Source organism: Onychostoma macrolepis, chromosome 15, assembly GCF_012432095.1.
Source record: "Onychostoma macrolepis isolate SWU-2019 chromosome 15, ASM1243209v1, whole genome shotgun sequence".
Lineage (NCBI taxonomy): Eukaryota > Metazoa > Chordata > Actinopteri > Cypriniformes > Cyprinidae > Onychostoma > Onychostoma macrolepis.
Genome location: NC_081169.1, coordinates 21,323,950 through 21,348,601, shown reverse-complemented (window position 1 = coordinate 21,348,601; position 24,652 = coordinate 21,323,950). Strand labels below are relative to the sequence as shown.

The following is a 24,652-nucleotide window of genomic DNA, read 5'->3' as shown; positions in this document are numbered from 1 at the left end:
TTGCCTTAACTTTAGAGGATTTACTGTGGATAGAAACTAATAACTTTTTGTTAACGTTTTAAATTTCTTAAAAAAAATACTTTAATGTCTTTAAAGTGTTAGACTTTTTCTTTTGTTTAGTAGCCTACATTTGGCCAAAATTTTGAAAAGATGATGTTGTATTGGCTGTGACTAAGCGCAGCACGTTAAGAAAACGCTGTACTTTATTATTATTATTAACCAGTATTTTTTCTACTCTAACCGGTTTCGGAACGGTAATAATACAGAGGAATGCAGGAACAGAAACATTAAAATATCGATTCTGCTCAGAGTGAAAATTTTTTAATTTAATTTTTTTTTCGTTTTCAAGCCCTGGTTTGAACCTTCTGTAATAGTTGCATATGAGTCCCTCGGGAGTCCTCTGTGTGAAAAGATGGATCTCAAAATCTCATGTTCCTTCTAATACCATCCTTAAAACGCAAAGTGACTAGCGAGAGATAATTATGATAATCGGTGCAATTAGATGCAACTGACGTGTCAGTTGGTACAGTTTTTTTCCTTCCCAGGTGGTTCTCTGAATTCAAACTGCAACACTTTATCTGTCTCATTAAGTTTGAATTGATGCCTGGTGCTTAGCAACTGCCCAGAGTTGCCGTGAAGGGCTCTAATAGTGGAGAGAAGACTGGAGTTATGCCCGCCAGGGCACTCGGCCAAAGATCTCTCAACATGGAGTCACTTCGGAGGTCAAACAGTGATGCTTGCTGAACTGTTAAAGCGAGAGAACGTCGAACTTCATCAGCAGTGACTTGAGTGGTGTGAAGCGATGACGTGCAGAGTTTGAAGAGCCACGCGTAACTTTTAGCACATCATAATATCATATCATATCTAAGTGCTCTTGTGAAGAACGGGAGGACCATGTACCACTCACCTCTGTCGGAATGGAACTTCTTGCAAGTTTTCACCGCTATGAAGATGTTGTCGCTCTTAACAGGCTGGCCCTGAGGACACACAGGTGAAGAGAAGGTTTTGAATGATTAAATAAATCTCAATGATATGTAGTTTTCACTACACAAATTATTCAGACAATTTAAATATTTCTCTACTGTGCAGAGATTTTTTTTTTTTCTTCAACATACACTATTTGGACACACAGATACTGAATTGGCATTAACTGAACAGATAAAAGACTGATAATAAAAGGTTAGTACACCTTTACATTTATCAATATATCAAGGGTCTACAATGTAGAATTATAATAGTTTAACAATTATATAAGGCCACACCTTATATAGACTTCAGTTAAATGATTAGGTTTGATCAGAAGCATTGAAATACACTATTATCATTTTTTCTATACTTCTACTTCTGTATATAGTCCATTATTTAATTTATATTCCATCTCTGCTGTGTTATTCCTATGTATATCATGTATGTTTGCACTATGTCTACTTTCGTCTACACTGGAAGCTCCTGTCATCAAGTCAAATTCTTTGTGTGTGTAAACATACTTGGTAATAAAGCTCTTTCTGACTTCTGACATTATTTGTAAGTTATTTAAAATCAGTCTCTGTTGTTGAAACTGTACCTGTGAAGTCACATCAGTCACGATTTGCATTTTGGAGGCATCCCATTAATGTGAGGGATATTCCACATTAGTGTGTTTAATCACATTTCATAAACCTTTCTAATTTGCTATTGTGAATCAAGACAGGTGTTTTCAAACCATCAGCAAAAGCCACAGTATTATACCAAGATCATTTACTTACTAGTCATTTTTACTAGCATAGATGCAAGTTTTAAGAGTCACAAACTGCAATAGAGGTTGTTTTTATCCTCATTAATTTTCACCTTTCAACATACACGGCAGTCCTGTATTATGCCAGTGTGTTTCTGTGTATTTCTGGTTGAGGTTTTGGTTCTGGATCTGAGGAGAGCATACAAAGGCCTGATAACCTTAACTGAGGTAAAAGTGCTCAGCACTGCTTCAGGGAGATATTGCTTTGATCTGAGCCCACTGTGAATATTAATGCCAAGAGATTCTGGATGTTGTTGTCAGAAGAGACGAAACACAGGGGCAGGAGAGGACGATAACACTGGTGCCCTTTTGAATAGCCTGCAGTGGAGATGGTTGTTGAAAATAGGCATGGTTATTTAAAATATTTAGCTTCCCTTAATCATTTTATTTATTATCTATTTATATTTATGTATTTTTTACATTTTATTTATAGGCTAAAAAAAAAAAAAAAAAAAAAAAAAAATATATATATATATATATATATATATATATATATATATATATATATATATATATGAAGAGTTCATTTGCAAAACAGATAACTATTTTTTCATTGTGCATTCCAATTAATCTCAATCAAACTGCAGTTGGGTTATTTTGATTAGGTAAAAATAACTAAAAATACTAACAATAAAAAACACGAGTATAACACGAGTTATCTGTTTTGCAAATAAACTATTTATATATATATATATATATATATATATATATATATTTAATATTACAAATTATAAAAATATGGTTTTTTTTTTACTTAAAAATTATTTGTTTAATTTTTAAGTTCAGTGTAACACTCACAATTGTCTGCTTGTGTGAAAGACTATTTTGACTAAAATAGAAATAAGGAGTAAGTAAAATACTTAATATATGTATAAAAGCTTGTCAAATAAGACCCTCTGGTTCCCTCGATTCAGAGCCTCAATCCCAGCATTTTATGAATTATGTAATATGATGTTTCCAAAAGAAACCACAAAGTGGCACTTAAAATCAATGAGATCGTAACGGCCCATAATGGAAACAGGCGACAAGACACTTTAATGTGTTTGATGGTGATGTCTGCGAACAAAACAACTTCACATATTCATAGCAATTTGAGTTTTAAGCATAATTATGCAGTGAACACAGTCTTCAGACTGAAACAGGATGAAAAGGTTCATGACCAGCAATGGATTAAGATAAATGGATGTTTAATTAAACTTATAATTTTTGGTTGGGATCAAACCCAGGCATTCAGAGACTAAATATAGAGTTATAATAAGCGATCTGTCAAAACATCCTCTTCATCATATTCATGTACCGATGCGCTGGATTGCTCTTCCAAAGTTTGCATGCACACAAGGCTATTAGATGTGCTGTTGTTTAAAGGAAACATTATGTACCAAATTACTGTGCTGCTATTATCTCAAATGGATAGCACTCTCTTAAAGGACTTTCTTCACACACACACACACACACACACACACACACACACACACACACAAAATCATCTTCTTAAAGTAAAAGTAATATGATATTCTGTCACTCAGGTGTTAACTCTGACACTCCATTTCATTTATTCATTTAGAAAATGCTTTTATCCAAAGTATTTCAGCACAAATGACATTCATCACTTCTACCCAAGGTTTACACCTTCTCCCCTGTCAGCCTTCTCCCCATACTGATTAGGTGTGTGTGACAGGTGTGTTAAGTGCTCGGTGTGGAGGTTACCTACACACACTGGTGAATGGCTGCTGACAGTGGTGGCACAGTACTGAGTTCTTGGATTATGCTCTGGTACTGTGCAAAGCTCTGGAACACCTGTCAGTCGAGGTCCCTTTCCGTCCTCCCAGATGTACAGCGCCACCTTCAGGAGAAAAAGAAGAATGATTTAATAAAACATTCTTTAAAGTAATAGCTCTCCAAAACAACACAAAAAAAAAAAAAAAGAAGAAAATTTGCTGGTAATTTACTCATCTTCAGGTCATCCAAGTGTTTGTTTCTTCATCTGAACAGATTTAGCTTTACATCACTTTCTCTCCAATAAATCCTCTGCAGTGGACGGGTGCCGTTAGAGTGAGAGTCAGAACAGCTGATAAAAAACATCACAATAATTCAGTTCTCCAGCTGCTTCAGTAAAAAAAAAATCCATCCACTGTTATCTTCTGAAATCAAAATCCACCAACTGTTTTTGCTTGTGCTTGATCTGTGCATATTTCTCTCCTGATTCAGACCAGATCACTTTTTTACTTAAGAAAGTATCATTATGGATAATGAACTCATATTTTAGCTGGAAGCATCTTGATCTTTCACTTCACAAGATGTTAATTTTTGGACTGGAGATAATTATTGTGATGTTTTTTTATCAGCTATTTGGACTCTCATTCTGACGGCACCCATTCACTGCAGAGAATCCAATGGTGAGCAAGCTACATTTCCAAATCTGCTCTGATGAATCATGAAGGAACAAATTCATCTACATCTTAGGTGACATGAGGGTGAGTACATTTTCAGCAAATTTACTCATCCTCACGTTGCTCCAAACCTGTATGTCTTTCTTTCTGTTTTGAAGAATGCTTCAATTGTTTCAAGTCAAAGGAGTCCAAAACAACATGGGTTCCCATTGAAACTTTTAAAAAATATCTTCTTTTGTTGTCTACAGAAAAACATTAGTTTGGAATGACATGAGGATGAGTGAATTACAGAAGTTGACAATGAATAAATGACAAAACCATGTTGATCTAAAATGTTGTAAGCCAGATTTAAACCTCCAGCACTCCATAAGCACCATGATATGTTAAGAAGAATGGGACATTACAGTACTTTAAAAAGTACTGTATATTTTTTATGTATATAGAGATAGATCTCTCACACATGAAAATGATATTCTCAAGATGCATCCAATAAATGAAAAGACTGTCTGTCCTCAGCTCTGCGGGGACTCTGCAGGGAAAGAGCTGAAGAAGAACAAACACACTAATACTGCAGAATGTACAGTGAAGCTAATGTTTTTTTGAGACTATGGGGACTGGATGGGAAGAATCCTTTATTTTTGTAAGAATTTTGTGGAAAGAGAGCTAGAGAGACGTAGGGAGAGGGAAACAGATGGAAAGAACGAGAAGGTGGAAACAGAAAATGTCCCTGAGAAATGTGCCGGTAGATTCTGGTACTGCTAGAGCTACTCCAGTTAAAGGCTCAAATGAGGGAATGATTACAAAGCTTCTTTTTCCACAACAACAACAACAAGGCACTTTTGAGCAGTATAGTCTATGCATAATGTTGTCTATAAATTTTAATATTTTTGCAGTGTTTGTAATGTTTCTAAAGTGATAGTTTTCAACTGTTTAATCACACCATTTTTCTTACTGCACACTTTAATCTACAATGAAATCAATTCCAATTAACAATATACAGTCAGTCAATCGTCATCCCAAAATATACTAAATATAAAAATTCTCACCTCATGTTTTAGATCTATGGTGAAGTCTGATTTTAATGGCTCCTCTTCTATTTTGCTTGTCAACCTAAAATGTGAAATAACTAAAATTAGTCATCAAAATGTTAAAAATACACACAATACCTGTTCATACATGGCATTTCATGGTTTCGAAAAATACCATATGTACACTGGAATACCATGTTAACACCATAGTACAGGTGCATCTCAAAAAATTAGAAGTTCTTTTTTTATTGCAACTTATCAAAAAGTGAAAGTTTCATATATTCTAGATTCATTACATGAAAAAAGTTTTTTTTTTTGTTTTAATTTTGATGATTAGAGCTTACAGCTCATGAAAGTCAAAAATCCAGAATCTTAACATTTTTTAATATTTCCTAAGATCAATCAAAAAAAGCATTTGCAAAAAAGAAAAGTTCAAGTTCTGTAAAGTATGTTCATTTATGCACTCAATACTTGGTCTGGGCTCCTTTAGCACAAATTCCAGCATCGGTGAGGTGTGGCATGGAAGCGATCAGTCTGTGGCACTGCTGAGGCACTATTGAGCCTTCAGCTCGTCTGGATTGTTGGATCGACTGTTTCTCGTCTTTCTCTTGAAAATATCCCATAGATTCCATATGGGGTTCAGGTCAGGCATGTTGGCTGGCCAATCAAGCACAGTAATATCATGGTCAGCAAACCACTTGGAAGTGGTTTTAGCAGTGTGGGCAGGTGCTAAAGTTCTGCTGGAAAAGGAAATCAGCATCTCCATAAAGCTTGTCAGCAGATGGAAGCATAAAGTGCTCCAAAATCTCCTGCTAGATGGCTGCATTGACTTTGGACTTGATAAAACACAGTGGACCAACACCAGCACGGCACCCCAAATCATCACTGACTGTAGCTTGGATTCTGTGCCTCTCCAGTCTTCCTCCAGACTCCAGACCTTGATTTCCAAATGAAATGCAAAATTTACTTTTATCTGAAAAGAGGTCTTTGGACCACTGAGCAACAGTCCAGTTCTTTTTCTCCACAGCCCAGGTAAGATGCTTCTGACGTTGTTTCTGTTTCAGAAATGGCTTGGTAACCCTTTTCCTGAAGACGTCTGAGCGTGGTGACTCTTGATGCACTGACTCCAGCTTCAGTCCACTCCTTGTCAGCAGATTAGAGCAGTCGTGGCTTAATGATAGAGTCTGACTTGTAACCCAAAGGTCATGGGTTCGAGTCTCAGGTCCAGCAGGAATTGTAGGTGGGGGGAGTGAATGTCCAGCGCTCTCTCCACCCTCAATACCACAACTGAGGTGAGACCCTTGAGCAAGGCACCGAACCCCCGGGCCCCGCAGTATTGGCTGCCCACTGCTCCGGGTGTGTGTTCATTGTGTGTGTGTGTTCATTGCTGTGTGTGTGTGCACTTGGATAGGTTAAATGCAGAGCACAAATTCCAAGTATGCATACCATGGGTCACCATACTTGGCCACATGTCACTTCACTTTTTTCACTTTCACTTGTGAAGCTCTCTCAAATGTTTGAATCAGCTTTGCTTGACAGTATTCTCAAGCTTGCAGTCATCCATGTCGCTTGTGCACCTTTTCCTACCCAATTTCTTCCTTCCAGTCAACTTTGCATTTAATATGCTTTGATAATAGACTGTAAAAAAAGATGGACAACGCATCTCCACTTCTTTCCACTATAGAAAAGTGAAGCCAAAGCATCTCAGTATGGCCGCTGCCATCTTGAGTAAATGACGTCATTTGGAGCCAGAGTTTGCACAGCAGTGTTGTGAGGTGGAGCCGCGGTATCAAACTCCCGCAGACCCAATTAACCATAATGATACGCCCCGGTTTTATAGCAAATTACTAGCTAAAATCAAACTTAATCACAAAAACTAACAATTTAACATATATCAGCGTGATAACAACTACCCTAAGTGACCAAAACCTTATTTCGGGAAAATTGTATTAGAAGTATAATTATTATTATTTTGACTCAAGTCCCATTCGTTTACATGGAGAGGGCGGGGTTTATGACCTGTACTGCAGCCAGCCACCAGGGGGCGATCAAAGAGCCCGCAGCTTCACTTTTCAGGATGTGTGAGGCACACCCAGATTTGATACAGCACTCTGTGAACAGCCACCCCTTTCAGTAATGACCTTCTGTGACTTACCCTCTTTGTGGAGGGTGTCAATGATTGTCTTCTGGACCATTGGCAAGTCAGCAATCTTGCCCATTATTGTGGTTTCAAAGAACAAGAGATACCCGGAATTTATTTCGCAACTTATTTTCTAAAACCAAAATAAAACTGAACACCTCAAAATTGCAAACAAAACAAACAAAAAAACAATATCCTTCAAAAAGGTCTCTTCAGTATAACGGATAAATAAAATAATGTTAAGTAAAATTAAAAAGTCAAAGTCTTCTTGCAATGAATGTGCTCGTTTCGGCCTCATTGCTGGCTGCAGTTGTCTCCTCGTCTCATATATAAAACACTTGTGATTCATAACTACTGGTTAAGGAACTCACATTCACATAAAGTAACCTTGTTGACAAGTTTGGGTAAGGGCAAAATGCACAAGATATAGTACTTCAGTGCCGTGTAGTTGGCGATATCACATCTTTTGTAGCATAAATAAACTGCAGCAGAAAAGCTAGGTGCCATGCAAAATGTATTGTGCAGCTGCAACACTACATTTCAAATGTAGTGGAGTAAAGAGTACAGATACTCATTCAAAAATTTTGTGAAGTAGAGAGTAAAAGTTGCTAATGTCTTTGATACTCAGTAAAACTACAAAGTATCCGAAAAGATATTTAAGTACAGCAATTAGTTACATTTACTCAAGTACTCTACACCTCTGCTAACCTGTTGACAAGAGGGATGCTAAGTGCCCATCCTGCAGAGAAGTCTGGGTACTCGAAAGCCGCAGGGTTCTCAGAGAAGGCATAATGATGGATGATGGTGGACTCTTCATCATGTAGAGGCTTGCCGAGAAACCACTCCTGAGGACAAAATGTGGAGATCAATCAGACTGTGATTTGTCATCTCAGGCTAAATCACAGCGTAACAGCTGACACTCATTCAGATGCTACTGTGTGATGGTCTCAGACATTTATACATTACAGTCTCCAACTTTTTATTCTGATTACAGAATTCTTGAAGTTGTTTCCTCAACACAGTCAATATAATTTAGCGACTATGGAAGGTTTTTGACCACACAGTAAAATTAATACAACGTTAACTGTGACTCACAAACTTTTTTACTCAGAATTGTGAGTTTATATCTCCCAATTACAGGCTCATAACTGTAAGTTCACATCTTTCAATTCAGTTTTTTTTCTGTCACAGAATAAAAAAAAGAAAAGGCGATTTTTTATTTCAGAATTCATCCGTTTTCTCTCAGAATTGCATTTATATCTCACAGTTCTGAATTTTTCCACAGAATAGCAAGAAAAAATTAAATAAAATGCCACAATTATCCTATTTTTATTTTTCTGTAGTGGAAATAAGCTTCTATTAAGTGACAATCCGATCAAGTCACAGTGATATTGTCATAATTACAATGGGGAAAAGAAAAATGAATTTAATGGTTTATTGAAAGAAAAGTTCTTACTTGTAGTGCTGTGCTCAACAGCTGCCTGTCATGTTGAATGCACTGTGCAAGTGACTCATCATAATGTACTTCACATTATTATGTTACTTTGAAAAGGCTCTGGTAAACTGATTTTAATGAAGTGGAAATCTGTGATGAGTCACTTGCACAGTTAATTCGACAAACCAGGCAGCTGTAAATGGCTTTACATTATCAAATTGCATTAACATGTCGACAGCTGAAATTATGAAGGCGAGTCTAAGAAAAGATCAGAATTTACACTTCTCTATATTACTTATTCTGTGTTAAATGCCATCTGTGAGGACACCCTTGGGTCTGACATTCAAAATGATTCCTGTTGACATAATTTAAGAAAAAGACTAAACAGCATTAAGATCTCATTCATAATGAAGCTAGGTGGCGCACAATTCAAAATTCATTAAAGACAGGCTATAGAGGTAATTCTACAGGTAGCAGACCGGTCCATTGTTTTTTTTGTTTTTTTTTAAAGGCATTTAGTGCATAAAGATTGGAAATGTCTGGAACCCTTTTTAATGGAACATGGATAAGAAAACACTATAACAGACTATTCCCACTCTTGCTGACTGTGGAACAACAATTAAGGGCTAAATATGAATTTTGATTACATTCGGCACAGTATGAAAAGTTCTTACTTTTCTGTGGTCAATTTTTTTGAGGACTTCATGAAGTTTTTGGAGTTTCACTCTAGTGTCTTCTTCTAGAAACATGATCCAAGATGAGTTCTTGCCAAACTGTGATGACAAGCTAAAGGAGAAAAAACATTCTGCATTATTAACAATTTTAAAGAAATGTTATACTAGTTAATGCAAACATATCAACAGAATATAATCATTCATAATTAGTCTGTAAATTAGTGGTGGTTTTTTAAAATAAATTCTTTCTGCAAGTTACATTGTTACACCAGTAGGTGAGTCATATGAATGAGTCACAGAATCATTCAACTGATTCAGTTAAAAAACAACAATTCATTCAGTACAGAAACAGCTGTCTGTTTAATGAATAAGTCACTGAATTGTTCACTCAAACAATTCGTTCAAGAACGAAATAAGTTACTGTCCTTGTAAGTGAGTCACAGAATCATTCACTCAACTGAATCATTCAAAATACTGATTCACTCAGGCCTGTGACTTTTGAAACTATTTTTGTTTGCAGAGAAAAAAGAATACAGATAGTGATTGGCAATACTGTCTCTAAAGTGTAACTCCACAAGAAATAATAATATTTTTATATTATTAAATAATATTATTGTTTTGAATAATAATAATAATAATAATAATAATAACTATTATTATTACTACTACTACAACAATATGAATATTTCATAATATGCAATATTAATAATTAATGCTTTTATAATATATAATATTATCGGTAATAATGAATGCTTTTGCCAAATCACAACTATAATAATATTCAGTACAACAGCAATCTTGTTAATCTGATATCATTTAAATACAGTTGTGCTCAAAATTATTCATACCCTTGGTAAATATGGTCAAAGAAGGCTGTGAAAGTAAGTCTGTATTGTTTATCCATTTGATCTTTCATTCAAAAATGTAAAAAAAAAAAAAAGCAAAAAGTTGGGGAAAATCACATCAGGAAATAAATATTTTTCTCTAGTACTCAATGGCCACAATTATTGGTACCCCTAGAGATTTTTATGATTAAAATATCTCTGAAGTATATTCCCATTCATATTTGCATTTTTATCACACCAGGGTGACTAGGAACATGAAATTGTCCAGCCTTGGCTTCCTGTTTCACAGGATTATAAATATGAGGAACACCAAGGCCAAATTCCCTTAATCATTGATCACAAAGAGTAAAATCAAAGAATATATTTCTGATGTGCAGAAAAAGATTGTTGAACTTCACAAATTTAGGAAAGTGGCTGTAAGAAAGGAGCTAAATCATTGAAAATCCCCATTTCCACCATCAGGGCAATAATTAAGAAGTTCCAATCAACTAAAGATGTCACAAATCGGCCTGGAAGAGGACGTGCGTCTATATCGTCCTAATGCAAGGTGAGAAGGAGAGTTTGAGTGGCCAAAGACTCTCCAAGGATCACAGCTGGAGAATTGCAGAGATTAGTTGAGTCTTGGGGTCAGAAAGTCTCCTCGCTCATCCAAAAACAAACTCCTGCATATTCAGTTGTCAGACACGACTGGAACTTCAAATAGCACTGGTATTTATGGTCAGATGAAACTATAAAAAAGAGCTTTTTAGCAGCAACGGATTAATGATACAGATTTATTTTCATATTTCATATTATATTATGAATAATTTTGAGCACAACTGTAAGTCCAAACACGGAACATACAAATCTTACCAAGAAATCGATTAAACAATAATCCAAAGTGAACCAAACTTTTTTAAGACTGAGATTTCACAATGTTGAATGTTGGTAATGTCAGTATTAACAGTGCTTACTAAGGCAGTAGCGGGAGAATGTTCCAGTCTCCCTCATTGTCTGACAGTGTGTGCAGCAGCAGGATGACAGGGGGACTCTGAAAGAGACAAACACTCCATTACAGCTACTGTCAGACAAAGAAAAGTGGGAAGATACTGTGAAAACAGCTATCAAGTCAGTTTTTCTGATTTGAGACAGTAGTTTACTTGCAGGGTTACAGCCAGTGCACTGGATGGACTTCAGAGAAAGAGCAGAAGAGAAGTCACTTTAGAACACAGACCTTTTTTGTTGTTGTTGTTATGTAAAGGTCCATGCACACCAATAAGGATTACTATAATGAAACTATAAAAGTGTACACACAAATGTACAATCAGGGGCGGACTTAACCAATAGGCGAGGTAAGCGGCCGCTTAGGGCCCCGGAGAATCAGGGGGCCCCGTCTGATATTCGCCGAATGCACCAGTATGTATTTGTGTTGTCTTGAGAGTGTCAAATGTTCACTCACCACTCAAAACGGCAAGTTTTTGTCAGGTGCGGAGATTCATTGTGCAGAGAGCTTATTAACGGAACGTCATGAGGTCGCGATGAACTGAAGTGAGTAACAGCTTTTAGTGATTATAGACTGAGCGCTCTTTGTGCGCATTCTACGCTCGTCTCAGAAGAGTTATATTCACCTCAGTAAAGAAATTGTTTCAAGTCATAATTTTATTTGTCTTGATGTTTCAAAAATGACTCTCTTGTGTGCTTTTCCTAGGCGCGCCAGCGTGAACAATAAATGCAAATGAACTATAAACTCGTATAAATGCACAAATGCAATGACTGGAGATTTTCGCTTAATAGATTATATTTTCGATTTGTTTCTCTGCAAACCCTATCATATGTCTTAAGAACACTTGGAATATGGAACGAGTTGCATGGGATAATTATGACATTTTAATCCTTTTTGGAAAAAGATTGAAGAAGTTTACAATTCAAAGTGCAAGCATTTTTTTTTTTTTTTAATATAATGTATTTTGTTATCCGAAAAAAATAAGGTAGCTTAATATGGCTTTAGAACAGCATCAGGTTGACCAATTATTTAGACTACTTAAGTTGTGAAGGGGTAATAGTTACAATAAATAATAGCTATAGCTATAATGAGAGAGAACTAACAAGCAAAATAAGGGTTACGCGTAAAAGAGCATTATAGTTATTTTGTTGGGGCCCCGTACCTGAAATTTGCTTAGGGCCCCCAAATCACTAAGGGCGGACCCTGTGTACAATAACATACCGTACTTTCTAATATAAGCGCTCTTACTGTATATCTCATCTGCCACTTCAACTGTGCAAAGTCTTTAAATATGGGTGGGTTCTGTTTTCATTCACCAGCGAGAAAAACGATTATTCTGAAAGTGATTCCAATGCTGTTACTGTTACACACTACTGTTTAAAAGTTTGGGGTTGGTAAGATTAATTAATTAATTTCATTTATTTATTTAAGAAGTCTCTTACATTCATCAAGAATGCATTTATTTGAAGTACAAATCTATAAAAATATTTTTACAGTTTAAAATAGCTTTTCTATTTTAATATATTTGAATAATTTATTCTTGTGATGGCAAAGCTCAATATTGAGCAGCCATTACTCCTGTCTTCGGTGTCACATGATCCTTCAGAAATTGTTTTAATATGCTAATTATTAATCATAATATTTGGTTCTCAAGAAACATTTCTTCTTATTGTCAGTGTTGAAAACAGTTCAGAATACTTTGATGAATGAGAAAATTCAAAACAACAGTATTTATTTGAAATAGAAATCTTTAATAACATTACAAACGCATTTACTATGACTTTTGATCAATATAATGCATGTTTGCTGAACAAAGGTATATATTTATGCCAATTTAAAACTTACCCCTTCATTTTTTTACTCTACTGTCAATATACCAATAATTAAATAAATAATGACATGCACTACTTAAAATTGCTCACTCACGTCAGCTGCCTGTACATATACATCACTTAAATGTCAGCTATGCAATAAATAAATAAATAAATAAATACTAAAATATTATTACACATAGGAAGAGCCTTAAATTCTTTTTAAAACACATTTTGCAGTCAAACTTGCTGCCCCTTAATGACAGGAATCAATTGCAGCAAATGCTGAAATTGGACAATTATATCTTCAGACAATCATAGACAATCATAAGTGTTTCTATGCGAGAAAAAAAAAAAGAACTAAAGTCCTTTCAGCATTAACATTTTCAGCCTAGGGCAATTTAGATTTGTGATTTTAATAGGAGTGACAATGAATCAGATGAGAGAGTGTTCATGTTCAGAACTTCCCCCTTAGCACATTCACAAATGTGCTCGCAAAACTTTATTCTTATCTCCAGAGAGACACATGAATGGCTTAATATAGATCTGAGGACTTTGTGACACCCACTGTGTGTCTTCATACAGCTCATCAGCATGAACAGAGGAAAAAGGGACTGTGATTACGCTGTGAAGACTCAAAGTGAAGACGAAGATAGGGGTCGGTGTGACCTTGCTACCTTATGTTACCTTAGATGGTCGGCTTGGTTCCATCACGTGGCAGCCAGAGACCGAAACGGCAAGAAATTAACACTCTAATCTTAGATGTGTCTGATCTATTGTGTACATACATGTTTTTACATTGTATTTATATTTTTAAAAATACCTTTATGTAATTACATCTCTAATTAATTTTTGTACTTGTACTTATAATTAACACTGTTGAACCATCCCTTACACCTTAACCCACCCTTAAACCTACCCAAACCACCAAACCTGTCCCTAACCTTACCCGTATCCCACCTCAATAGCAGCAAAAGTGTTTGGCAATACAGTATGAACACAAAAAGTACATTGTACTTATTCTTTGGTGTAAGTACACAGTAGTTAAGGCCACCTAATACAAAGTATGACTGGCTAATTTTATAATGTTGTAAAATACACAAAGCCAGCAGGCAGCATCTAAACAGTATTTCATTTAAGGCCGCATGCCAGGTCAAACTAATACAAATCATTATAAGGATGCATCTCAGTTGTGAGGTCAGGTTGACTTAGCTGATGTTCTCTGCCCATTGGCCTGATTACCATAGAGACCGGGACAAACATAATACATTGCATTGCCCTGCTAAAGGGTGCTTGGTTTAAACCATGTCTGTGCATCATAATGATTAATTAGGGCAAATTCGAGCTAATGGATGAAACTAATTACAGCTTCATCATCTGTAATGAATTACCCAGTTGACTTTTCCAAGTCATTTGCAATTAAAGAACTCCTTCCACTACTTGTATGAATCAGAAAGCTTTACATTATAAATTCAACTTTATGTCTGCACGCTCAAAAACTGAATTACCAACTAACATCAATATTTCCTGGAGAAACTGCAAAAGAACAATTTGAACTCACGCAAATACATAACTAAACACACACACACACACCCCTATCTATCTATCTTACAAACTCAATATGTAAAGTATATATACATAATATACATTTAATAAATAAAAATGTAAAAATGAATATTTAATATATAAAAATGATAAAATACAAAATTTTCAAAATATTTATTATTAAATACTTGCAAAATATTTATAGCACACACACATAAGTACACAAATACTAATTATACAATTGTATTAATTATTATCAAACACTGAATATATAATATCATTATAAATGATCTTATATTAACCAGTTATAGTTAAATATTAAGACTAGTATTAGTAGTAGTTTTAGTATAGTATTTAATATAATACATTACACTTTTTAAATCTTTTTAGATATTACAATGTCATCATTTTCAAATTCATCACTTTAATCTTACATATACAAAATTAAAAACAGCGCAAGGCAAAACTAAGGTTGGATCTGTGAAGCAAAGTTCGAAAGTTTGACAACAAGGACAAAAAAGATGAGAAATAAGACACACACAAAGAAGAATAGTAAAAAAGGTGAAGAAGACAAGTCCTCAGGACATTTGTTTCCCACTCAACACTGACACAGAAATACAGAAGGAAACAGTCTAGGTCATACCAGCTGCTGCCACGCTAAGTTTACAAACTTGTGTGCCTCTGAGGGTTTTAGAGATGAATACCTCAGTGTTTACAGACTGTTGGTCGTATTGAATTTGTTCAGTACTGTATGCGCTCCCACTGTTCTGCTGCTTCGGCCCTCCAGTGGTGAAGCAAACATCCCACAGCTTTTACAACATAACAGTCACTGCTGGCTGCACACTGGGGAGTGAATATGTGTGAGCGAGCAATGTTCAGGAGCACTGTATAGCCACTCAGGGCAGGAGTGATAAATCTCATGTCTAATTCACACTGACAATACTGGAACGGTCAAGGTTCAGAGACAGAGAGTGAGAGAACTGATGTGCCATCCATGTAGAGCATTTCTCTATAGCGAACAAATGTTAGGCCTTATGAGTCCAACTAAAGAGATACAAATTGCTCTACTGAAACTAGAATTATGCATCAGCTCTACAAGTCTGCAATCTCATGTTTCAGACTAGTGCTGACATCTTGTGGTAATGCATAAAGAAGCATGAAAGTCGAGTCCATTTTCTTACAAAGGTCTGAAGAAAGAATTTATTTGGGTTCGAACTTTTATCCAGAGAAACAATGAAGTTCTAAATATATTATTCAAAAAATCATCCAATCTATGGAAGCTCTCGTATAGTGTATTATTTAAAAGGACAGTAAAAATATTTTTATATTTAATTCTAAATAGGTATAAATTAAATTAATTATTTAATAAAACATATAGTACACCAAAGGAGAACTGGTATGAGGTAAGATATAAAAATAATTGAATGTATACTTATTTAAAATAAAAGTATAAAATATTAATCTAATATAAATACATTATAACATTTCTTATTAGAGAATAACATTTATATTAAATTAAATAAAACATTGAATACTGACTCAAATGCTTCCTCTGCATGACATTATTTATTTATCTGATCTTCAAAGCTGAAGTGGAATTAAATTTTTTTTGAATAACCAAACCATCACTGACTCTAAAACAGAAGATTTGCACAGACATTGCATTTTAGAACACATCTGACTTGACATCTAAAAGAAACCACGGATTTGCGGTTCGCTTTAGGGCGAGTGATTTTAAAAATTCAACTGACACAACAGCAGGAATTCTGAAACGAAGGTCCTGTTTGACAGCACCATAGTTAGTTAAGTGCAACATTTTATGTGACATCAACACTTCAAGGGCATTAAAATAAGTAAACTACACTGCATTTTTCCAATTCATTTGGGCTCACAAAGTATTGCTAAAAAGCATCTAATCTGAAGAGGATATGAAAGAGGAAAGAAATCAAAACAGCTTGTTATTGCAATACAACTCAGTCATAATTGATGAGGAAACTGTATAAATCCACTGTACATACTTTGAAAATTTAGGCTAGGGCGTTCTGGGAACAAGAAGACCCTGAGAATGAAAGAAAAGGCGGTAGAAAAGGATATAGCTCAGGATAAGAACGGTTTCTTAATCTGGTTTTGATTGGATCGGAGGGTGACAGCTCAGTGAACTGGTGCAGAGCTCCGAGGTTATTGCAGTTTGGCACTCCAGATTTTCAGAACAAGCAGTCAGAAAGAGTTTGTCTACGAAAATGGTAAACTACCAGGTGAGGTTGTTGGGGGTGGAAAAAAGACTGCATTACATTTTCACTCTCAGAGGATGGTCCCCATGCTGGGAAATAAATGGAACACACTATCAAGGGTGGAATATTAAGGATGAACCGAACAGTTTCTCTCATTGATATAAAGCTTTTAACATTTGAAATGTCAATCCCACTACTTCACTTACTCAAAATGTCACTTCATGATCTGCCCTTGCCTTTTCTAAAATATTCAAACACTCAATAAAAGCGTGCTATGAAAATTCTGCCAGTTTTGTTGTGAGAATGCGAATCCATGCAAACGCAAGACTGCAAACAACATAATTTATAATAGAATGAATCAAAATATATAGCATATACAAAACATGATAATTGCATTATATATCAAATCTATAATCATATATAATAAAATGTCATGCTTTAAAATGCTATATATATATATATATATATATATATACACATGTACTGTAGATATACTGTAGATGTGTTCAAAGTCTTGACTGGTACTGTACATCTGGCTTGGCAAAGGGTTCATGACAGATGGCTGCGATTGTCAAGAAAGTCATGGACAAAATTTGGACATACCTGCACAAATAATTTCTCTTTGGGTTGAACTGAATAAATTATGTGAACTCAAAAAAAAAGTGAAAGCGTGAATACAGAACATATATTGATACCTCTTGAAGAGCTTGTGTCTGCAGCAGAAGGTCTTGTCTGAGTTTCTCCGCCTGCCGCACATGGAAAGAGTTCCTCTGGCTCTGGATGACAAACACCACTTCTCTCAAGTCTACAACAAACAAAGAGAAAAACACATACCCACCACATCAAGCCCATTCATTTGCTTAGAGCACACAACGATTTCCCATCGAGAACCATGACAGTAACAATGGGTCAGAAAGATTTTGTTGCAAGGCAAGTAGTTCTGATTCTAAGCACAGGAAGGACATGCAGACCTTTCATCTAATAAATCCAAATTTCAGATGTCTGTGCACAAAATTCACCAAATGTTATATCTTTTAGCAATGCAAAAGGTGTTTTTAACATTAAATAAAGAAAATATAGGTACAATATTTTGAGAGGAAATAAAAATATTGGCATTGTGGTTTCTTGGTTAGTGCACACTGAGCATTGGTGCCAGTCTGTCTGCAACATGTTCTAATTCCTGCTATCTCTCTGCAATGTTTTCACGTCTCCATCTACTATCTCTCTTTAATAAATCAAAAAGCCCTAAAGATAATCATCCCTGTATCTGAACAGATAACATTTGGAGGGTTTTGGCCCAGGGAAGAGAAAGGGCTTAGTGTGGCGCATTTGTCCATTTATGAATACGTTACGAGAATTTAATCGAAAAATCCAGTTTTCACAAAGTAGAACTCTCTGGGCTCAAGGTCAAGTCAGTACAGTTGCTTCTGGACAGAAGCTTCTATTTCAGAAACTTCCTATCTTTCAACTAAAGATCTGACAAGTTCACTGCTCCAACTGGGAACTGAAATCACCATGGTTACCAAACAGTTAAGATGGGATTTGAGTTGGAGTATGTTTCTTGATCTATAATAGCTGCTTACTATATCACAATGAAAGACTCAAAACCACACAGCATGCTCTCTTGAATAATACACAAAGGATCCATTTATAATGAGTTCCAAAAACAGAGAATGAACTCAAACAACCTCAATGATACACGTCAAAAGAGCCATTGAGTCATGAGGGTGGACTTGATAGAAATGACTCGTTTGAAGACCTGTGAGTGGTGTAATTAAGACACTGATTTCACATGCTGAGACACTGATCTCACCGAGTACAATCTGTGACATTTATCTAATGTCACCACAGTCACTGTAACCTTTACATGAACTTTATATTTACCAAAAAACCAGCCAGGCAGCATCATCATATTAGCATTTGAGCACAGAAAAACAAAAAAAACAAAAAAAAAAACACTTAAAATAAAAAAAAAGACTAAAACATAAAAATAAATAAATAGCTTAAAATAAATAAATAAATAAATAAATCACTGACTATGTGAAATAAACAAATCAATAAATCATTGGCTTTAAAAATAAATAAACAAATAATTAGATCTCTGGGTAAAGAAAAAATAAATAAATACATATATAAAACAAACAAATCAATCACTGGCTAAATAATTAAATACATAGTTTCATTTATAGCCAATTATTTAGATTTATTTATATATTTACACATATATATATATTTATTATAGTCAATAAATAATAAATAAATGGCTATAATTAAAACAATTCATTATTTAGTCACCATTTCATTTGTTGTTATTTGTTACTGGTTATTTTTATGATTTTCTTATCTTCTGGGCTTCATTATATTAACAGAAATGATATTAACAGAAAATGTTCTGCTGTAACTCTTAAATCTCATTTGCGCTCAGATACACTCAAGTTTTAGAATATATGTTTTTGGTGATTTTATTTTGTTATTTTTGGAGGTTTACAGTTCTGTCATTCACTTTCATTGTATGGAAAAATATTTTCTCATTTTTGCTATAACAAAGCAAGAAAGTAATGCAGGTTTAAAATTGCATGAGGGTGTGTAGATTATGAAATTTTGAGTAAAACGTTCCTCTAAAACAGGGATCTCCAACCCTGCTCCTGGAGCTACCATCCTGCAGATTTCAGTTCCAACCCTGCTGCAACACACCTGTCTGTAATTATCAAGTAGCCCTGAACACCTTGATTAGCTGGTTCAGGTGTGTTTGATTGGGGTTGGAGCTGAAATCTTCAGGATGGTAGCTCTCCAGGAGCAGGGTTGGAGACCCCTGCTCTAAAAGAAACACAGTCACATGAGAGATCTAATACATCAACACACCCTACAGAATTAAAACACATAATTGTAGGAGGTATCAAAAATACTTTATCATCAATCATATACTTTATGAGTACAACCAGCAAAATGCAGGTGTTTTTTCTTTTTTTTTATATAATGATGCACTCATATTGCACTTCATTACACTACAACACCCACACACTGAAAACAGACTCTAAATCTGTAGGCTGGGTAAGAGAATTAACTTTGCTTTCATACGCTCTCCCAAGTGGGAAAGCTCTGGCATGTAATAAAACCCGTACAGCAATGAGAAGCGTCACTTTTTTAATAAGTCTTGCAGTCACTTCATCAAGAGCTCTGTTTCTGTTAGCTCCAGCTCAAGCTTTCTGCCAGCTGCGGCTCTCTGGATCTCTTCATTAGGTTCCTTTCAAACATTTTCACAGAAATGTGGCCATTCAGTGTATATTGCACATCATAAATTATGATTAGACATCGAGTTTTCTTCATGACGTTTTTAAGCAACTCTTGAGAAATGAGGCTCATTTGTCAACACAAATAAGACGAGGTGTATGAGCAAAGTGACAGCTTCGTAATCTTCCTCCGAGACAGGCTGAGAAAGAGTGAGAATGTGGAAAACAGCTGACGTGAGCAAACAATCTGTGAGCCTCAGTCCGCTCTCTAGTTAAGTGGTAAGCAGTCTTCACAAGGGAGTCAGCCGTTTCTATGGCTCTCCCATTGTCCTAGAAACGTTTCAGTGTACCGAAATGTTCGCACTCTAGAAATTCCCAAAATGCACTGTACAAAAGTAAGGATTGGCTGAATGCTATATTCACTTCACTGGATTTAGTCATAATTACTCAAAACAAATATTGCACCAGAAAGTTGTCAGGCCCCCAAAAATGTACAAGCACATATTTCATAACAACATTACAATAAAAATATACCATAAAAATCAATCAATAAATAAAAAAAAACATTGCATACAGAATATTTTAGATAATTATATTTAGATTTTAGATAATAATAACAAGCAAAGCAAACAATATCTATACATTTACATTATTTTATTATAAAAAACTATGCATTACATATATGCGTGTTTAAATGCTGACCGAATATTTTAATTATGCGAATAATAATTTAGAAATTAATAAAAATATTATATTTTATATTTTTATTACATTTATTTTATGTATAGCATATCATGTTTTAATATAACACCAGAAAGTCATCAGTCCACCAAAAACGTACAAGCACATATATCATAAACCCATGAATACCACAAACCATAAATAAATCACAAAAAAGAAGAAAAAAAACAAAAAACAAAGAAAAAATATATACAGCATATTTTAGATAAAAATATGTAAATGCACCAAAAATGTACAAGCACATATTTCATGAATCCATAAATACCATAAATAGACCATAAATCACACACACACACACACACAAAATATATATACAGCGTATTTTAGATAGATATATATCCAAGTATTGGAACAGTGAAGACAAAATTGTTCTGTTGGCAATGGAGTCAAGACATTTGCAAATATGATGAAAAGATGAATATGAGACAAAACTACAGAATGTCATATTTTATTATTAGCTGTTTCAACACATACAGGTGCATCTCAATAAATTAGAATGGTGTGGAAAAGTTCATTTATTTCAGTAATTCAACTCAAATTGTGAAACTTGTGTATTAAATAAATTCAGTGCACACAGACTGAAGTAGTTTAGTCATTGGTTCTTTTAATTGTGATGATTTTGGCTCACATTTAACAAAAACCCACCAATTCACTATCTCAACAAATTAGAATACTTCATAAGACCAATAAAAAAAACATTTTTAGTGAATTGTTGGCCTTCTGGAAAGTATGTTCATTTACTGTATATGTACTCAATACTTGGTAGGGGCTCCTTTTGCTTTAATTACTGCCTCAATTCGGCGTGGCATGGAGGTGATCAGTTTGTGGCACTGCTGAGGTGGCATGGAAGCCCAGGTTGCTTTGATAGCAGCCTTCAGGTCATCTGTTGGGTCTGGTGTCTCTCATCTTCCTCTTGACAATACACCATAGATTCTCTATGGGGTTCAGGTCAGGCGAGTTTGCTGGCCAATCAAGCACAGTAACACCATGGTCATTGAACCAGCTTTTGGTACCTTTGGCAGTGTGGGCAGGTGCCAAGTCCTGCTGGAAAATGAAATCAGCATCTCCATAAAGCTTGTCAACAGAAGGAAGCATGAAGTGCTCTAAAATTTCCTGGTAGATGGCTGCGTTGACTGTGGACTTCAGAAAACACAGTGGACCAACACCAGCAGATGACATGGCAGCCCAAATCATCACAGACTGTGGAAATTTCACACTGGACTTCAAGCAACATGGATTCTGTGCCTCTCCAGTCTTCCTCCAGACTCTGATGAAATGCAAAATTTACTTTCATCTGAAAAGAGGACTTTGGACCACTGAGCAACAGTCCAGTTCTTTTTCTCCACAGCCCAGGTAAGACACTTCTGATGTCTCTGGTTCAGAAGTGGCTTGGTAGTCCTTTTCCTGAAGACGTCTGAGTGTGGTGACTCTTGATGCATTGACTCCAGCTTCAGTCCACTCCTTGTGAAGCTCTCTCAAATGTTTGAATCAGCTTTGCTTGACAGTATTCTCAAGCTTGCAATCATCCCTGTTGCTTGTGCACCTTTTCCTACCCAAATTCTTCCTTCCAGTCAACTTTGCATTTAATATGCTTTGATACAGCACTCTGTAAACAGCCACACCTTTCAGTAATGACCCTCTGTGACTTACCCTCTTTGTGGAGGGCGTCAATGTTCGTCTTCTGGATCATTGCCAAGTCAGCAGTCTTCTCCATTATTGTGGTTTCAAACAACAAGAGATACCCGGAATTTATACTGTAGGGATGGTCATTAATTGAAACTCAAATGTAAATATTCTAATATTTTGAGATACTGATTTTTGACTTTCGTGAGCTGTAAGCTCTAATCATCAAAATTAAAACAAAAAAACTTTTGAAATGTTTTACTTTACATGCAATGAATGTAAAATATATGAAAGTTTCACTTTTTAAAATAACTTACAAGACGACATTCTAATTTATTGAGATGCACCTGTACATGTTTTACCAAATAAAAAGAACAGCACTTTTAGAGTTCATCCCACTCATTGATGCGAGCATAAGTATTGGGATAATTGAACATAAGGCAAATATAAAAGATTAAAAGCTATTATTTAGTTGCAGATCCCTTGCGCACAACATTTACATTTACATTTAGTCATTTTGCAGACGCTTTTATCCAAAGCGACTTACAATTGGGGAATACATAAAGCGATTCATCTTGAAGAGGCAATCCGACAAACGAAGTGCTTGTAACACCAAGTCTCAGGCATTGTTTAAATAAGTACAAGCTAGCAAGGGAAGGAATAAATAAGGAGAAAGATTTTTTTATTTATTTTTTTTATGTGTAAGGTGAAGTCAAGTAGTGTCGAAAGAAATGAGTTTTCAGCTGTTGCTTGAAGATTGCCAGGGATCCAGCACTCCGAATATGGGTGGGAAGATCATTCCACCAGCCAGGAATGGTGAACAAGAATGTTCTGGAGAGTGATCTTGAGCCTCTTTGTGATGGTACCACGAGGCGTCGCTCACTAGCAGATCTCAGACTTCTGGAGGGGATGTAGATTCTTAACAGTGAGTGCATGTAGGCGGGTGCTGAGCCTGTGGTTGTTCTATAAGCAAGCATCATTGTCTTGAACTTGATGCGAGCTGCGATTGGTAGCCAATGCAATGAGATAAATAGAGGTGTGATATGGGCTCTTTTGGGTTCCTTGAAGACCAGTCGTGCCGCCGCATTCTGAATCATTTGTAGAGGTTTGACTGTGTTTGATGGAAGTCCAGCCAGAAGAGCATTGCAGTAGTCCAGCCTAGAAATGACAAGGGCCTGGACAAGAAGTTGTGCAGCATGCTCCGTCAGAAAGGGCCTGATCTTTCTGATGATGTGTAGTACCTGCAAGATCGAGCAGTCTTTGCAATGTGGTCTTTGAAGGTCAGCTGGTCATCAAAGATTACACCGAGATTTCTGACCGAAGTTGATGGGGTAATTGTTGATGAACCTAACTGGATCGTGATGTCATGCTGTAGAGTCGGAGCGGCAGGAAAGACAAGAAGCTCAGTCTTTGCCAGGTTGAGCTGAAGGTGATGTTCTTTCATCCAAGCCGAGATGTCCGCCAGGCAACCTGAGATCCTTGCAGCTACCGTTGGCTCATCTGGTTGAAAGGAGAGATAGAGCTGTGTGTCATCAGCATAGCAGTGGTAGGAGAATCCATGTGCCTGTATGATGGGACCCAGTGATGTAGTGTATGTGGAGAAGAGGAGGGGTCCAAGAACCGATCCCTGAGGAACCCCAGTGACCAGTGAATGTGCTTTGGATACCTCCCCTCCCCAGGCCACCCTGAAAGACCTACCAGTAAGATAGGATTCAAACCAACAAAGTGGAATTCCAGCGATGCCCAGTGATGAGAGGGTGGAGAGGAGTATCTGATGATTGACAGTGTCAAACGCGGCAGATAGATCTAGCAGAATGAGGACTGATGATTTGGAATGGGCTTTTGCAATTCACAGGGCTTCAGTGACCAAGAGAAGCACAGTCTCAGTTGAATGGCCACTCCTGAAACCTGACTGTTTAGCGTCCAGTTTGTTGTTCTGTGAAAGAAACAATGAGACCTGGTTGAAGACAACACTTTCAAGTGTTTTCACTATGAATGGAAGGAGAGAGACAGGTCTATAGTTTTCTATAAGAGAAGCGTTTAATGTAGGTTTTTTGTGCAGTGGTTTTACCCGAGCCTGCTTGAACGCAGTGGGGAAGATGCCTGTGAGGAGGGATGTGTTGATGATGTGTGTGAGTGCCGGTAAGAGCATGGGAGAGATTGCTTGCAGAAGGTGTGAGGGGATTGGGTCAAGAGGACATGT

General features: G+C 36.1%; 1 protein-coding gene across 3 annotated transcripts in view; it reads right to left on the bottom strand.

Annotated features, from left to right (window-relative positions):
* Positions 1–24,652, bottom strand: part of b3glcta (beta 3-glucosyltransferase a) — a 104,445-nt gene that overhangs the window by 18,236 nt on the left and 61,557 nt on the right. For all 3 annotated transcript variants that reach the window (XM_058744668.1, XM_058744666.1, XM_058744667.1), the window contains 7 exons: positions 17,551–17,660; positions 11,240–11,316; positions 9,442–9,553; positions 8,041–8,177; positions 5,211–5,274; positions 3,486–3,617; positions 908–977 (listed from right to left, as the gene is read on the bottom strand). In XM_058744668.1, the coding sequence (XP_058600651.1) occupies positions 908–977; positions 3,486–3,617; positions 5,211–5,274; positions 8,041–8,177; positions 9,442–9,553; positions 11,240–11,316; positions 17,551–17,660 (702 nt within the window). The remainder of the gene's footprint in view (positions 1–907; positions 978–3,485; positions 3,618–5,210; positions 5,275–8,040; positions 8,178–9,441; positions 9,554–11,239; positions 11,317–17,550; positions 17,661–24,652) is intronic.